This window comes from Hippocampus bargibanti, linkage group LG13 (genome assembly GCF_051943395.1).
Source record: "Hippocampus bargibanti isolate YZ-2025 linkage group LG13, ASM5194339v1, whole genome shotgun sequence".
NCBI lineage: Eukaryota > Metazoa > Chordata > Actinopteri > Syngnathiformes > Syngnathidae > Hippocampus > Hippocampus bargibanti.
This window is the reverse complement of record NC_142746.1, coordinates 4,118,054-4,135,360: the sequence shown is the minus strand read 5'-3', so window position 1 is coordinate 4,135,360 and position 17,307 is coordinate 4,118,054. Positions and strand designations below refer to the sequence as shown.

Here is a 17,307-nt window from a genome sequence, read left to right as displayed (position 1 = left end):
GCACAGCACCGGGGAAACGAGACCAGTCCTGAGCCGCTCCGGGATCCAGCGGTGAATGGGGTCTCAGACTGACGTTGACGCGGACGTTGCACGGCTCGTCGTGGATGCGACTCAATTCTTCATGCAGGACGACAGCATGGCTGGACGTGGGCATGCACTGCCAGACACCTAGTGTCACCCTGGACGGCCACTTGGCAGGAGGTCTCGGCCGGACGTTGACGTGGACGTTACGGCTCGTCGAGTGACGCAATTCAAACTCGACGAGGCGTGGGCTCACGTGGACGTAGCATTCCCTCCACAGGGTGGAAATGAGACGGGTCCGTTGTACCTGCGGGATCCGATGGTTGGTCGGGTAATTCTGTCGCGTTTTTGCAAGGTGGTGATGGCGGGTGCGGATCCCAAAAAGCAGGCAGGAGGGAGCAGGAGATTGTGTTTGACAAATTGTATTAAAATAAAGTTAGCAGGAAAAAATACAAAGTATCAAAAGAAAACCAAGATTAAAAGTCTGTCAAGATTAAACAAACACATGCACTGCACACAATGCATACAATTGCATACAACAGCGTACAATTCGTTCAACATCATGCAACAGTGCATCAAACAACAATGACATTCAACAATTATCCGACATCGAATGGTCGTGCCGGGAGTCCTTTTAAGAATCAGAATCAGAATCAGAATACCTTTATTCGTCCCGCAATGGGGAAATTTGCAGTCCACAGCAGCAATTGAAGAGGGATGGGGTTGGGGTGGGAGTGAAAGGATAGAAAACAAGATATTCTAAGCATAACAAAATAAAAATAAAAGTGTCACTGATTGTAACGACCAGCACCTGTGCAGGCGGGGCCGACACCGCCACCCGTTGGTCGCCAACCAGATCATGACAAGAGCTACACAGGAAATGCCATTTTAAATAGGTGGGTTTTGAGATGGGATTTGAAGGTGGGAAGAGAATTGATGTTACGAATGTTGGAAGTGAGTTCCAGAGTTTGGGGGCAGAGTAGCTGAAAGCCCTGTCCCCCATCGTGCTGAGACGGGCAGGGGGGCATACAGAGGTGGAGTTAGGAAAAGGATCTGAGGGAATGAGAGGGAATAATAGATAACTAATAGCTAGCTAGTTAGACAGCTAATAGATATAATAATAATAATTATACATTTCATTTATAAGCGCCTTTCAAAACTCTCAAGGACACTACAGTCACTATATATCTTTTCTGTGGGTGAGCAGCTGCAGCCCCACGCACCAGCGTTCACTCAAGATAGCAGATATATAGAAAATAGATAGCTTGCTAGGTAGCCAGCAATAATAACTCAGATCAGATAGAAGTTAGCTAATAATACGGCATTCTTTCGGGGTACGCCTTAGATTAAGTACTCCAGCATTCTCGAGCATAAACCACCAGGAGATCTTCAGAGGAAGGGAACCCCCTTCTAAGTGTTTCGGCCCTTAACTTCCTTATACTCTTAGGGGGCCGGGCCACACCCAGCAGGCTGTCAGGTGTTCCCCTGATGGTTTTTTCCACATAGTCCCACATAGGTGGGTGAGGTGGAAGGAGCCCACTTTCCAGATTAAGCCTCGGACACCTCTACTCACATCCCGCCAAGTAGGTGGCTTTGATAGTATATATTATAGTAGCTGTCCAATCTTTGTCAGCTCTTTTTGCCCATATCTAGCTAGATGCTTTCTGTGCTGTTTCAGCTAGTTCTTTCAATGCTCTAGCTTTCTGCTGGGAGGACAGTCTTTTTCTTGAGCAGTCCATATACCAATGAACTGACTAACCCTCTTGCACCTACTTCCACTGCAAACAGCATGGCTGTGAATCCTTCCTGCCTAGCTGCTTGCATCATATTTCCATACTTAGCCACTTTGTACTCGTGGCTCTCCATCATCCTTCACTGGGAACAGTCAGTTCAATGGCAATTATGGTTTTTCTTTCTTTTGAAGACAGGACAAGGTCTGGTCGCATTCCTGACTTTTTAATCATTGGTTGGGTATTTACCATGTCCTTTCAGATCGGTTGCTATTTCCCAATCATTGGTAACGTCTAGAAGGCTGCTGTCTGGTGGAGACTGAGGTCTTGCTTCTCTTGGACAGCGAGGTATCCTAGGTATACTCTAGGGTGTTTTATATATGGAAAAAGTTTCAAAATACTGCATTCATTAGGGGTGCGCTTTATACTCCGGTGCGCCTTGTACTGTATCTGTACTGTACTTGTACTGTAACTTTGAAAATACACCATTCATTTCTTGTAACAAGATTCTTCACCCATGGTATAATATGTATTGCAGATTTAATGCTGATTGGCGCTATAGGTGTTTGGTTTGTATTGACTTGTGAAAAAATATTGATATGCCAAAAGTATACAAATAGAATAATTGAAAGATAGGCATTTATTTTTTTAACGCAAATGCAAATGTGTTCTTTCTACCTCTAAACAGATGTCAAGACAAATGCAATGCACACCACAATCATGTTTGAAAGACAGTTTGTTTCTCTCCTTTAATTGGTTTTAATAATAATAATCAATTTCATTGCTAAGCGCCTTTCAAAACTATCAAGGTCACTTTACAGTCACAGGATAAGTTTTTCTGTGGGTGAGCAGCGGCAGTGTTCACTCAACCCGGAAGTAACTCAAATAGATAAAAATCTAGCTAGCTAATAGATAGCCAACAGATACCTAGGTAGATAGCCAGTCGGTTAGATAGTGAATAGATAGCTGGATAGATAGCAAATAGCTAGCTAGATAGCTAATAGATAGCAAATTGCTAGCAAATTATAATAATAATAATAATCCATTTCATTTCTAAGCACCTTTCAAAACTCTCAAGGTCACTTTACAGTCACATGATAAGTTTTTTGTGGGTGAGCAGTGGGAGCCACACGCGCCAGCATTCACTCAAGCCGGAAGTAACTCAAATAGAGAGAAAGTTAGCTAGCTAGCTAGCAAATAGATAGCCAACAGATACCGAGCTAGATAGCCAGTCAGTTATATAGTGAATAGATAGCTAGCTATATAGCAAATAGCTAGCCAGATAGCTAATAGATAGCAAATAGCTAGCAAGTTATAATAATCCATTTCATTTCTAAGTGCCTTTCAAAACTTGCAAGGTCACTTTACAGTCACATGATGTGTTTTTCTGTGGGTGAGCAATGGCAGCCACACGCGCCAGCGTTCACTCAACCCGGAAGTAATTCAAATAGATAGAAAGCTAGCTAGCTAGCTAATAGATAGCCAACAGATACCTAGCTAGATGGCCAGTCAGTTCGATAGTGAATATATAGCTATTGAGATAGCAAATAGCTAGGCAGATAGCTAATAGCTAGCTAGATAGCAAATAGCTAGCAAATTATAGTAATAATTCATTTCATCTCTAATCGCCTTTCAAAACTCGCAAGGTCATTTTAGAGTCACAAGATGTGTTTTTCTGTGGGTGAGCAGCGGCAGCCACATGCGCCAGCGTTCACTTAACCCCGAAGTAACTCAAATAGATAGAAAGCTAGCTAGCTAATGGATAGCTAATAAAGAGCTAATAGATAGCCAACAGCTAGACAGCTTACAGCCAGCCAGCTAGACTGCGTATAGCTAGCCAGCTAGCTAATGGATAGCTAACAAATAGCTAATAGATAGCCAACATGGCCCTTTCCCTTTTTTGTTTTCAATTCCACAGACAATTTGAAAAAAAGGTTATGGTCTGAATGGAAAGACACAGAGAGATCAACGGCAATTGAATAAGAAGTTAGAATATCTCATTCAAAGTCAAAATTCAAAGTCAGCTTTATTGTCAAATATGCCAATATGCATGACATACAGCACAGATGAAATTACTGTCCTCTCGGACCCAGCATACAAGGCACTCATAATGACTTTAACAAACATAATAAACATGAAAACGCCAATTTGCCGGGAGAGGGGAGCCGCTGCGTGTTCACGCGCCGCCATCTTGGGAAAAAAAATGAAAAATAAAATAACAAATATGACAACACAAAGACACAGTCATTCATTCTTCAGGACTTGCTGTACCCTCTTTGTGATGACATCCAAAATTTAGCGTGAGTAGCAGTCCCAAGTGATGCAAACAATAGTACGAAGGAGCACGAGAAAAGTGAGATATACTAAGGTCTCAGAGAGGTGCTGGACAGAGCCTGGATGGTAAAGGGGACAGTCGTGCCTGTGGTGGTCGGAGCACTCGGAGCAGCAGTGACCCCCACAGATCCGGGTAACAACATCGAATATCTCGGTCCAGAGAAGCGCAGTGCTGGGAACAGCAAGGATACAGTACTGCGCAGAAACATGGCTTCTAGAAGAGGACCAGAGCGAAAATGGGGGACGGACACCACCAGAACGTTATAGTTTGTGATGAAAGAAGATATGCAATTACCGTTTTTTTGGACTGTAAATTGCTAGTAATGGGTAGATGAGGCATCCTGTATCGTTTCTACACAGTGACGCGCTGTATTGACACTGTTGACTCTGTGTTGCTGAATACTGACACCTGGTGGACTTGCAGGAAACATTTGACACTGTCATCTGACACTGATCTGTCAAACCAATTTTATCCAATTCCATTGATTAGGCATTTGCATTCACATTATTTTTACACATGTGTAATTTCATTCAAAAAAAAAATCTGTTATACGAGACTCAGTTGATAAATTAAGTCAACAACTGTCTGAATGCCCAGGTAAAAGTGTTGTGACACTGGACATTATGACAATGGACTCGTTGTAATTAAATATTGATTATTCATTCTATTTCTTTTTTTTTGGGCAATTTCCCCGCCTTTGAGAACAACCCCTCCCCCCGACCTTTAATGAGGAATAAGCGGTACGGATAATGGATGGATTGTTGTCTCATATCATTTCACGCGTTGTTTTCACATTAAGCCGCAAGAGGGCACACTATGCATGTGTTCATCATTTCAACAGTTGCTGGATTTTTTTTTTATATTGTAATGCCCCTCAGCGTGACAAAGATGCACACAGTCGCTGGTATAGCGGGTCGGTCTTTTAATAACAAAAACGTAGCAGTTGTCGCATACAGACAGTAGCTGTTGTTCCAACACAACTCACGCGCAGTCATTCTACTCAGGCACTCTCACTGACTCGTTGTTGTTGGGTCCTTCCTTCTCGCCGCGACGTCACACCTCGAAAAGCCCAACCCTCAAACATGCACAACACAACCACCGGACGTTACAATATTACCGTTACTGAAAACAACTTAGATGGGCTTAACAAAAATGGGACCAGAAAAAAATTAAATTCTCCAGATTACAAATTGCAATCGGGAAATGTATAGCCGGAAGAAAGTTTGGGCCATGATGTAGGCCACAGGTGTCAAAGTCAAGGCCCGCGGGCCAAATCCGGCCCACCATATCATTTTTTTCGACCCGCGAAAGCAAATCAAACTTGTTAAATTCCATGATGATTGCTAAAATCGGAGCCAAAATTTCATATTTTTAGATGTCAACCACAATAAAAGTCATTATTCTTGACTTCAGATTTGAAAATTCATTAATTTGCTGTGTGCTCTATATGTAATATTTGAACGGCCCTCGAGAGGAAACCATAACTACAATGTGGCCCGCGGCAAAAAATGACTTTGACACCCCTGATTGTAGGCATTCAGAAAGGCTGGAATAATTGGAACTGCAACCGGCGATGGTGACGCTAGACACAGAGAAGAGGGGCCGGAATATATATATATATATATATATATATATATATATATATATATATATATATATATATATATATATATATATATATATATATATAAAAATCCTCACCTCACCCACCATGGGTGGTGTCTGTCCCCCATTTTTGCTCAGAGGCCAGGAAGCTTGAGGGTTCTGCGCAGTATCCGTGCTGTTCCCAGCACTGCGCTTTTCTGGACCGAGATATCCGATGTTGTTCCCGGGATCTGTTGCAACCACTCGTCTAGTTTGGGGGTCACTGCACCGAGTGCTCCAACCACCGCAGGCACCTTTACCTTCCAGGCTCTTTCCAGCTCCTCTCTGAGCCCTTGCTATTTCTCGATTATCTCATGTTCCTTCTTTCTGATGTTTCCATCACTCGGGACCGCTACATACACGACAACGGCTTTCCTTTGCCCTTTATCTATGACCACGTTATCTGGTTGGTTGGCCATTACGATCTTGTCAGTCTGTATCTGGAAGTCCCACAGGATCTTTGCTCGGTCATTCTCCACTACCTTGGGAGGTGTTTCCCATTTTGACCTTGGGGTTTCCAGTGCATACTCCGCACAGATGTTTCGGTAGACTATGCCAGCCACCTGGTGATGGCGCTCCATGTAGGCTTTGCCTGCCAGCATCTTACACCCTGCAGTTATGTGTTGGATTGTCTCAGGTGCCTCTTTGCACAACCTACACCTTGGGTCTTGCCTGGTGTGGTATATCCCTGCCTCTATGGCTCTGGTGTTCAGGGCCTGCTCTTGGGCAGCCAGGATGAGTGCCTCTGTGCTGTCCTTGAGGCCGGCCCTCTCTAGCCACTGATAGGACTGCGACTGGATAGCTCAGCTGACAAAGCGGCTGGATAGCTCAGCTGACAAGCCAGCAGCTTGGCATACGGGAGACGAGGGTATGAGTCCATTGGGGCAGAGATGAAATGAGCAGAAAACATCATCCAGGGTGGGTCCTTGGGCAAGACCCTTCACGCTAATTCCTACCTCATACAATGATGAGAGACAATAAATCTAATGACCTGCCGGCTCAGACGTTGCCCGGCCAAACAAGGTCTGCGTCAGGTGCTGGGGAACCAGAGCACCTTGATGAAAAATGGGAACAAAGCGGACATGGACGATATACAGTAAAGTCTCGTTATATCGGTTATATCGATAGTACTGCTTATTACGATAGTATTTCTATGAACGCAAGGAGAAAATTTACATGCCGCAGGATCGGATATATCGATAGTCCGGTTATATCGATATTTTTTCAGACTCCCGAGAATATCGATATAACGAGACTTATATAACGAGTATATATATACACACACACGTTGCGTACAACTTTCAAAACGTCTCGGCCCGGGTGGCCAACAACTTCTTCAGGAAAAAAAAGATTTTTTTTCAAATCAAACGTTTGTTTTATTCAATAAAGCAAAAGCTACAAGCAAACCGCTACAAGCCACATGGACTCCTCTTTCTAAGCGGCTTTCAAAACGCAAGTACAACACGTTTCAGTCACGGTATAGTCCAAAGCACAGGTGTCAAAGTCAAGGCCCGCGGGCCAAATCCGGCCCGCCACATCATTTTTTTCGGCCCGCGAAAGAGAATAAAACTTGTTAAATACCACGATGATTGCTAAAATCTGAGCCAAAATTTCATATTTTTGGATGTCAACCACAGTAAAAGTCATTATTCTTGACTTCAGATTTGAAAACGAGTTATTCATTAATTTGCTGTGTGCTCTATATGTAATATTTGAAGGGATTTAAACATTCTAATGGGTTCCTCAAATTCATAACGGCCCTCGAGAGTAAACCATAACTACAATGTGGCCCATGGCAAAAAATGACTTTGACACCCCTGGTCCAAAGCATGAAACAGGCTTCTGATTGACTGCCGTGCCGAGTATGCAAATTGCCAAACGAATGTTTGTTTGGACGGGAGCAAAATCTTCAGCAAGGGATATTTACCATACATTAAGCAAGGGAGCATTTGTGGTAGGTACTTTCTTAATTTAAAAAATCCTTTATACTTTGCAACAATGTTTTTTTGTTTTTGCGATTAATCGTCTTATTGTGTTTCAAGTTGTGAAAAATGGGGCAGGCAACTTTTCAGAGTCGCCTGCCCGGGTGTCCGCTAACTTTTTGTCATGATCAAGCTGTTTTGTCAAATTTAGACACATTTCCAAGATGCCTTTAAAAAAAATGGGAAAAGTGGCAGCAATGGGAACTACTCAACTCACAAATAGAAAACATATTTTCAGATTTTGGGTGAAAGGTTTGAAAAGTCTCACCCTGTCTCCCAAAATGATTCAGTATAATACTGTGCAAATGTACGCACAGAGTTGGTATGCTTCTATTAGACGTGTAGAACATTGGGTAACATTTCAGCATTACGTTTCAGGGACACCCTGAAGGCCACGCAGCTGTTTGGGACTACGAACTGTTGATAAGTTTGTCCTTTTGCGCATTATCAGAGGTCTACTGATGATGCAGTCAGCGAAGGGCATTTGATAACACATTCTTAATGCTTTAGAGGAATCCAAACATTATCACTGCACGTTTTTGAAGTAAAGTGCATTTCTTAGTGTCTTGGAGTGTGTGTGGAGAGGGATTTTATTATTATTTTTTTGTAAGTGGGTCATCTACCTGTAATTGAATTCCTAATTACCCAATTTATCTTTTGTTTTTATCCCGCAATGCTTTTAAATATGTAAATGTATCCCAGTTGAAAATGATTTGAAGGACAACCGACGCCTCCGGACAAGTTGTGTCCATCATTTGTAAAATCACTTCAAATGACTTCTACTGAGCATATTTTACAAAGATTCCACCGCATATAGCTAGCTATATTTTACCTTTTAAGACTCGCGCTGAATATTCCGGAAGTCTTGTATTCGAGTTGGTGACGTCACGGTAGGTATCGTCACTGACCGAGAAAGCGACACACAATGCATTTTGGGTACTTTGCTTGGTCTGAAAACTTTTTGTTGATCCGTGTTGATGGCGAAATTAGAAGGAAAACACATAATTAACGTGATGGCGAATCGTTGTGTGTTGCAACAAGACTACTATTTGATACTAGTTGACACAAATTCCAGGCAGACAAATCAGCCTATTTACAACGGAGCTTGGGCGCCATCATGTGCATTTTCTGGGACGCTACATTGGAGTCCTGATGGCTCAAATTGATACGAAAGGACTTCTTTAATCGATTGCAAACATTTATGCTTTGCTCTTCTGAACTACAGTAAAGTCTCGTTATATCGATATCGGATATATCGATAGTCCCGGTTATATCGATACTATTTCTATGCACGCACGGAGAATTACATGCAAACAGGGTCGGATATATCGATAGTCCCGGTTATATCGATATTTTTCGGCCTCCCTTGAATATCGATATAACGAGACTTTACTGTATTTGAATCATATTCATAACTGGATGAGTAACAAGAAAGCATCTTCTACGAATCTGAAGCCATTGTTTTGATTCTAGAGCAAGGCATGACGTCACGAACAAGGGGGCGGGACCTTCTGAAACTCGCCATCTCCGAGGTCATTTTGAAGTAGTTTTGGGACACTTTAAGTCATTTTTATTGGTGTTTTGCATTGGACTAAAAATATCAACCTGCGCGTTTTTGGTATTTTAGATGCTATCAAACGTTTTTCTGATGTCAGTTAGGAAACAAAAAAAAATGGTGTTGGTTGTCCTTTAAATTTTTAGGCCATGGCACAAACTCTAATTTCTAGTGAAGTACACCACTTTGTAAAAATGTAAATAAAAAGGAATACTAAGACTTCTAAATCCTTTTCAACCGATGTTTTGGAGCATTGCACCGGCAATCATTGGAAAGAGATGAGAGCCACATTTGGGGAAAATGGGTGAAGCTACACTTTGTGAACAATTGTATGAGTTAATCATCCAACAGTTTAAGAATTTTGTTTAACATCCAATTTCAAGTTGTTCGGAAACTTCATCATCAACAGTTTATCATATGAAAAGAGTAAGAAAATCTGTTAAAAACAAAGCGACATGTACAAAAATCTGAACTTCAATCCATTGCACTGACGTGCGGTGAGTAAGGTTCATGGCTGGTGAGGCACTGACGTCATCACAGTGAGATTTACAAACATATGAACTCTACAGAGTAGTTTATTCACCATTTAATTGGGAACCATTAACGTGTTTTGTTTAAAATGTCATGTCACCATTCTTTATATAAACTGTAGCATAGTAAAAAAGAATTAAAAAAACCTTATTATCGTGTTACCTTTACCTATAAATGAAGTCCATGCGCTGCTCCTTTTGAAGAAAGCCTTCTTCGTAGAAGTCTTCCTTATCTTTCTTCAGTTGTAACTGTAGCTTCCTATCACGAATTCTATTATTCTGCATCCAAGGAGGCGCAAGAGAATCTCTGTAATCACCCGCGCCCCCTGTCATGAGGCAGGAGAACTGTGTGCCTCACCTATGCACACAATTTTGATGAAAATAAAATTAAATAAACACTGTAGTTCAGTGTTTATAATGTAAAGTGACTCTACATTATACACACCAGCTAAACTGTAGAAATTTAGTTCATATACAAAAATGTTTGAAGAGTTTAATAGCGATATACAGAGGGACAGCAATGCGGTCTCACTGCAGAGCAAGCTAGCACAGTTAGCATAGTGATTGCGAAATCCATGGTGAGGCTGCTGCCGGCTGCTGCCTCACCGCTCGTCTCTACTTAGTATTTGAACGGTCAATGTTAAAATTTAGCGATTTTGAAAAAAAATCCATAAATGGTGACGTTAAATGGAAAAGAACTTTAAAGTACAAATCACTAAATAAATATACAGTAAAGTCTCGTTATATCGATATTCAAGGGAGTCCGAAGAAATATCGATATAACCGGGACTATCGATATATCCGACCCTGTTTGCATGTAATTTTCTCCGTGCGTGCATAGAAATAGTATCGATATAACCGGGACTATCGATATATCCGATATCGATATAACGAGACTTTACTGTAACTGTTTCATTTTTTCATTTGATATTCCCGTGATGACAGGTGAGGCACAGGTCACTTACAGACACAGGATCAGTATTTTTCTGTGGGTGAGCAGCGGCAGCCACACGCACCAGCGTTCACTCAACTCGGAAGTAACTCAGATAGAATGCTAGCCAGCCAGTTAACAGCCAGTTAATAGATAGCTAGCTAGATAGCAAGCTAATAGATAGCTAGCCAGATAGCTAGTCAGATAGCTAGCTAGATAGCAAGCTAATAGATAGCTAGCTAGATAGCTAGTCAGATAGCTATCTAGATAGCTAGATAGTTAATAGATAGCTGGCTAGATAGCCAGCTAGTTTAAAGGACAACCGACGTCACTTTTTTGTTTCCTAACTGACATCAGAAACATGTTTTATAGCATCTAAAATACCCAAAACACAAAGTATGATATTTTTATTCAAATGCAAAACACCAATAAAAATGACTTAGTATCCAAAATCTGCAAAAAAATGGAGCTGCGAATTGGGCATTTTCAGAAAGTCCCGCTCCCAGTTCATGACGTCACGCCAAGACGTCTTGCATTGCTGGAGAATCAAAACAATGGCTTCAGATTCGGAGAATATGCTTTCTTGTTACACATCCAGTTATGAATATGATTCAAATAGTTCTGAAGAGGAAAGCATACATGTTTGCAATCGATTAAAGAATTTATTCCGTGCCATTTTGAGGCAACATTGGGGGGAAATGAATCACCAAAAAAAGAGGCAGAAAATGGCATCCAAGCTCCTGTGAGGAGTTAATCAGCCCGTTTCTACAAGCTGATAAATTCCTTCCATGGAGCTTGGTCGCCCTCTTCTGGCAGCTTTTCGCTGCAACATGAGTTTTTCAGACCAAACAAGTACAGCAAAATACATTGACGTGATGGAAGGACTGCTACAATGTGGGTTTTTTTTTCAGTCAGGGGCGTTCCTTCAGTGACGTCACGTACGGACTCGTCACCAACTCAAAAACAAGACTTCCTGAATATTCAGTGCGAGTCTTAAAACATAAAATATAGCTATATGCGGTGGAATCTTTGTAAAATACGCTCAGTAGAAGTCATTTAAAGCCATTTTACAAATTATGGACACAACTTGTGTCCGGAGACGTCGGTTGTCCTTTAAGTGTGCTTTTCCAACAGAGATATGCCATGAAATGCACTCCACCGTCACCCTTCTGCCTGGCAGAGACTCTCCTGGCCTCTCATTTTTTTTCTCCCTTGCTTGAATAATTTATTCCATTCTGAGATTTTCCCCCTCTGGTATTGTGCTGCACCATGCAAAAAAATATTCCTCCATTTAAAAAAATCACTTTGCAGTGTCCTGCGTCACAAAATATCACTCAATCGGTTCATCATTGAGCGAATTTTCAATTCTGCCATTTTGTGCAGTTGAAAAACTGAATACAAAACTAAAAGTGATGACAACAAATCTTAATACAGCAGTCAATACCCGAAGAACAAAAAAATGACATGTCTCTATTGGCAACCCAGAAAAGGAGTTTGAGTTCACTTTCACAAAAAAAGGACACATTTAACAAACTGAGAAAAATTATACAAACACAAAACATTCGAGTTCCACATTTTATTTAGAAGCACCTTTCAAGTTCTGTACACTGGACATCAATTGAACAGAAGATATACAGTGCCTTGCAAAAGTATTCAGCCCCCTTGAATCTTGCAACGTTTAAAACGTCAAGTGGATAATTTAAACTTTTTTAACAACTAAAAAAACTGAAAATTGGGGCATGCAATATTATTCGGCCCCTTGACTTTCAGTGCAGCAAACTCACTCCAGAAGTTCAGTGAGGATCTCTGAATGATCCAATGTTGTCCTAATGATAACTAAAATCCACCTGTGTGTCACCAAGTCTCCGTATATATGCACCTGCTGTGTCATAGTTCTCAGGGTTCTGTTTGACGTGCAGAGAGCATCATGAAAACCAAGGAACACACCAGGCAGGGCCGAGATACTGTTGTGGAGAAGTTTAAAGCTGGATTTGCATACAAAAAGATTTCAGAATCAGAAAACCTTTATTCGTCCCACAATGGAGAAATGTGCAGTCCACAGCAGCAATTTGAAAGGAATTTGAATTTCCCAAGCTTTAAACATCTCGACGAGCACTGTACAAGCCATCATATTGAAATGGAAGGAGCATCAGACCACAGATTCAATTATTTGTATTTCAAATGAAATGAACCAAAATGCATGCTTAAAATAGCTGAAATTAAATGATAAAAAAAAAAACATGTGAAACACAGAACGTCTCGTTGAAATTTATTAAAGTGAATTGCTATTCACAGCAGCAAAGTTATGAAAAGGAAGTTTAAAAAATATATTATTATTATTATTATTATTATTATGCCTGCATACTTTTTCACTTGCACTTTGTTTGTGCAGTTTTTATTATGACTGTTTTGACTTTAAATTTTGTGAAGCACTTTGTGGTTTTACCTGTGAAAAGTGCTATACAAAATAAAGCAACGCTACATACTTGTTGAAAATAGTAACATAACAATTGAAAGTTTCATATAAGGTTAATTTAGACAATTCAGATATATATGTCTGGCTTTCTATCTATTCAGCTATATATTAGCTATATAGCTATCTGGGTGGATGGCTATCTATGTAGCTATCTGTTGGCTATGTGTTAGCTATCTACTGGCTGGCTAGTTAGCTTACTATCTATTTACTTCCAGGCTGGCGCGTGTGGCTGCCTCTGCTCACCCACAGAAAGAAATTAATCCTGTGCCTGTAAAGTGACCTTGAGAGTTTTGAAAGGTGATTGGAAATGAAATGGATTATTATTATTATAATATATACTGTGAGTGGAAGATAAAGCAAAATAAAGGACGTTGAAGTACTGTTTGTGATGTAATACAGTGAGACCTCAACTTACGAACTTAATTGGTTCCCAGACAGTGTGTAAGGCGAAAAGTGTGTATCTCAAAAAAAATTCCCATAGGAAACCATTAAAATGGGAATAATCTGTTCCCGGGTTTCCATTAAATATACTTTTCAACTAAATAAGCCTTAAAACTACACACAACATACCTTATTCTATGTATAATAAATGTGCTATTGTATTGTAATGAAAGAAATACACTGCATTGTATCATAAAGTCACTTTATTTACATTTGTGATGGTCATTTATGGCTTGATGGAATGGCGTTGGAGGTCGAAGGTCAAAGGGAATTGCTGTTTGGAAAGAGAGTCACCTTCCATAAGGACTTAACCTCTGGTGCTGTTCGGTCGTGTGCTTCCGCCGAAGATCACTCCGCCAGCAATGGTGGGTGTGTATTATGAAAATAGTGCTTATTATAAGGTTTAATTTTCATAAATTTGACGTTTGTAAGACGAAAAGTTTGTAAGATAAGGTGTTTGTAAGTTGAGGTCTCACTGTATACGGAAAGAGATGCCCATTTCACGGTAAGATCAGAGCATTGTCTTCAAATGGTGAGTATAGTTTTGCTTTTTCCTGAGCGAGTTGCTTTTTCTGTAGCCAAAAGGGGACATAAGTCTTCTTGTGCCGGTCCCAAGCGCGGATAAACAGAGAGGGTTATGTCAGGATGGGCATCCGACGTAAAAGGTCAAAACAAACATGCGAATCAAACCTCTAAAGATAGAGAACACTGATTCACTGTGACGACCCCTTGACGGGAAGCCGAAAGGGAAAGTAGTATGACACACAAGTGGAAAACAACTTCTGACAATGGGATGATGAGCAACTGAATTTCACAATGGAATATGAGAAGTTTAATAATCAAAAACATAAACAAGAAAATCTCTTGAGAATAAATTATAAAGAGAATGACTTACAGCTGTCAATGTCCTGTCAAAATGAAACATTGCTATCTTTCCATGGGGAGACACGACGACTGTATGGAAATTCTATAACTTTGCAAGCTATTCACAATGTCGTGGCATCTCTTCTCTCATGGAAAAAAAACACCCAAATGTGCGCGTCTACTTAAGCAGGTGTATCAGCTGATCCTGCAGGTTTTGAGAGTGCTCCACGCTACAAGAATAGAAGAGCATAAAGGAGCGAAAGTCAAATGATCTCGCGGCTAACGCTGGAGACGAAAGGGTTGGACACTTACTTTTTCTGGATGGCCTCCTGCCTAAATGAAATAAAAGTGCAAGAGAGGCGAGCGCTTCATTACAAAATGTTTGTGTATTTTATTCGTCGGCGGTCAAAAATGACTTACTGATATTGTAAGTGCGTAGTAATGATGGACATTTTGCGGAGACTCTGAAAGACAGATGGGACAGCAATTATGAGGGGCAGCGAGCTGATTTCCAAGACATTTGCAGTCACTCACAAAGGAGACAAAAATATACAGCGATACCTTGGCTTATGAACTAAATTGGTTCCCAGACAGAGTGTGTAAGGCGAAAACAGTGTATTCCAAACATTAATTTCCCATAGGAAGCCATTAAAATGAGAATAATCCGTTCCCAGGTCCCCATTAAACATACTTTTCTACTCTTTAATTTTCTAAGCTTTAAAACTACACAAAATATACCTTATTTTATGTATAATAAATGTGCTTTGGTAATGTAATTAAAGAAATAAACTGTACTGAATAATAAAGTCGTTTTATTTACCTTTGTGATGGGCGTTGATGGCTTGATGCAATGGAGCGGCCATCTTGAGGAATGATTCCTTGTAAGCTTTGGCAGCTTTATCGTCTGAACTGGCTGCCTCACCATGACGAATGACACTATGAATCCCTGTACGACGCTTAAAGTTCTCGAACCTTCCGTGGCTAGCCTTGAAATCATCAATGGATGACGAATTTCCAGGCTGCCTCGTGACGATATCCGAGTGAAGTTGTCGTGCTTTCTCTGTGATAATTTTACCGAGTTCCTCATCAATTGTGTTCTGTTTAGCTCGGTTGATACCTTTTTGCATCAAGTGTACAGATGGCTTGTGCGGGTTATTCGTGGAGCCTGATTGATGGGATATTTTAACTTGTAGTCTACACTCTGCCTTTGAACTATCAATAAAGTTGAACCGAGTCAAAATTTTAATGTGTTTTCTATCCATTTCAAATTTGCGACCTCTTCTGGCTTCTCCGTTAGCAGGGAGAGCGATTTTTCAACAGCCCGTATGCGTGGGAAGCCGTGCATATTTGGGTCAGCAGAACGACACAGTAATAAAAATCGATAATATGAAAAAGAAAATGATAAAAATGACACTACAAGATTTATAATTGAACTGTAAGCAGTTTGCTATATAATAGTATTCAATAGAAAACGTTCTTTAAAAACAACAGATTGACATTGTGTATTATTCTGGCGTATAAACCTTGCATCGGCCATTTTGAATGCTTTTCGATTTATGGCCGTTTTGTCGGAACAGAACCCGGACGTAACTCGGATGTTACCTGTATAGTGTACTCACATCTTCTGAGTGTAGGATGGCATCCTCTTGAATAACCATATTTCTGGCAGCTTGACCGAGAAGCTGGAAGGAATTATCATGACTATTAGGCAGGATTTGAATTTTAGAATATTAACAAAAACAACACCAGCGATCCACATCACAGCTCAACCCTCCATACAAGGGCCAATTGATACTGATTAGTAAGGCTACCAGTATGGCTTGGTGATTTCGTGACACTTCATGACACACACGAGCGTGTGTGTCGTTTTTCCCATCAAAGCAGGATTTGCATGAACAAAATAAAATTAACCACAATGAGACCTAATTCTTATACTGTATATCTAAATTTTACTGTAATGCTACGCCGCTGCTTACAAATTGGCATTCAAGAGCGCTGCATGTATCACAAGAACAAAAAACACGGTGAAGGATCCCATCAGCTGTTTGGTTGGTCGTTCCGATGAAATGTGAAGCTGCTCGAAAAGGCTAAAAACAAGGACATTAACCAACCTCTTGACTGCGGGAAACTTTGAGCACCTGGCGCGTCAATGCGATCGCGTCTACGCTGCAAGAACCCACTTTATCAGATAATAATCCTTTAACAGACTGCCCAAACCTTGGTTGAGCTTCACTGGACGCCATGTTTGGGTTACAATGGGTGAATTACGGCAAGTGAGAGGCCACAAAAAATTGTGCAACGCGCGTCTCCTCGAAACATGCCTTTATTTGCAATTTATTTTTTAAAATTATAAATAACAATAATATTCGGTATGTTGCTGACATCACTAGTAGAAAAAAATAATATATTACCGTTAATAGGTAATGGATATATCTGAACAAAATGACATTCAATAATTTCTGCATCACAATTACTGCTAAAACAAAGTGCTTTTTACACTCAAATTCAGAGCAGGGGTCACCCACCTTTTGAACACTCTGAGCCCCTTCTTGGCTCGTGATGAATGCAAAAGGATTTCAGTTTGATACACACGTCTCAAATTAGCTCATTTATATAATAGCTTATTTATATAATAATAATAATAATAATAATAATAATAATAATACATTTCGCAGCGTTCACTCGACCTGGAAGTAACTCAAATAGATGTAAAGTGTCCTTGAGAATTTTTAAATGTGCTTAGAAATGAAATGGATTATTATTATAGATAGAAAGCTGGCTAGGTAGCTAAGATAGTT

At 40.5% G+C, this 17,307-nt stretch overlaps 1 protein-coding gene across 2 annotated transcripts; it reads right to left on the bottom strand.

Annotated features, from left to right (window-relative positions):
• Nucleotides 1–12,287: 12,287 nt before the first annotated feature.
• On the bottom strand, nucleotides 12,288–16,776 carry borcs7 (BLOC-1 related complex subunit 7). 2 transcript variants are annotated; one of them, XM_089011896.1, is made up of 5 exons: nucleotides 16,621–16,776; nucleotides 16,129–16,191; nucleotides 14,930–14,973; nucleotides 14,822–14,842; nucleotides 12,288–14,739 (listed from the first exon to the last, which is right to left on the bottom strand). In XM_089011896.1, the coding sequence occupies exons 1-5, from the start codon at nucleotides 16,750–16,752 to the stop codon at nucleotides 14,688–14,690; spliced, it is 312 nt and encodes a 103-aa protein (XP_088868022.1). In that variant the 5' UTR covers nucleotides 16,753–16,776; the 3' UTR covers nucleotides 12,288–14,687. The 2 variants fall into 2 exon arrangements, with proteins under 2 accessions (XP_088868022.1, XP_088868021.1); XM_089011895.1 differs by having other exon boundaries at nucleotides 16,112–16,191; nucleotides 16,621–16,764.
• Nucleotides 16,777–17,307: the final 531 nt, after the last annotated feature.

Excerpts from the sequence above, each read along its gene's own strand:
- borcs7 (XM_089011896.1), bottom strand. The coding sequence starts at position 16,752 with ATGGCGTCCAGTGAAGCTCAACCAAGGTTTGGGCAGTCTGTTAAAGGA. Across the intron at positions 14,843-14,929 it reads ACTACGCACTTACAATATCA|GCAGGAGGCCATCCAGAAAA; the intron begins GTAAGTCATTTT and ends TATTTCATTTAG. Across the intron at positions 14,740-14,821 it reads CAGGAGGCCATCCAGAAAAA|CGTGGAGCACTCTCAAAACC; the intron begins GTAAGTGTCCAA and ends CTATTCTTGTAG.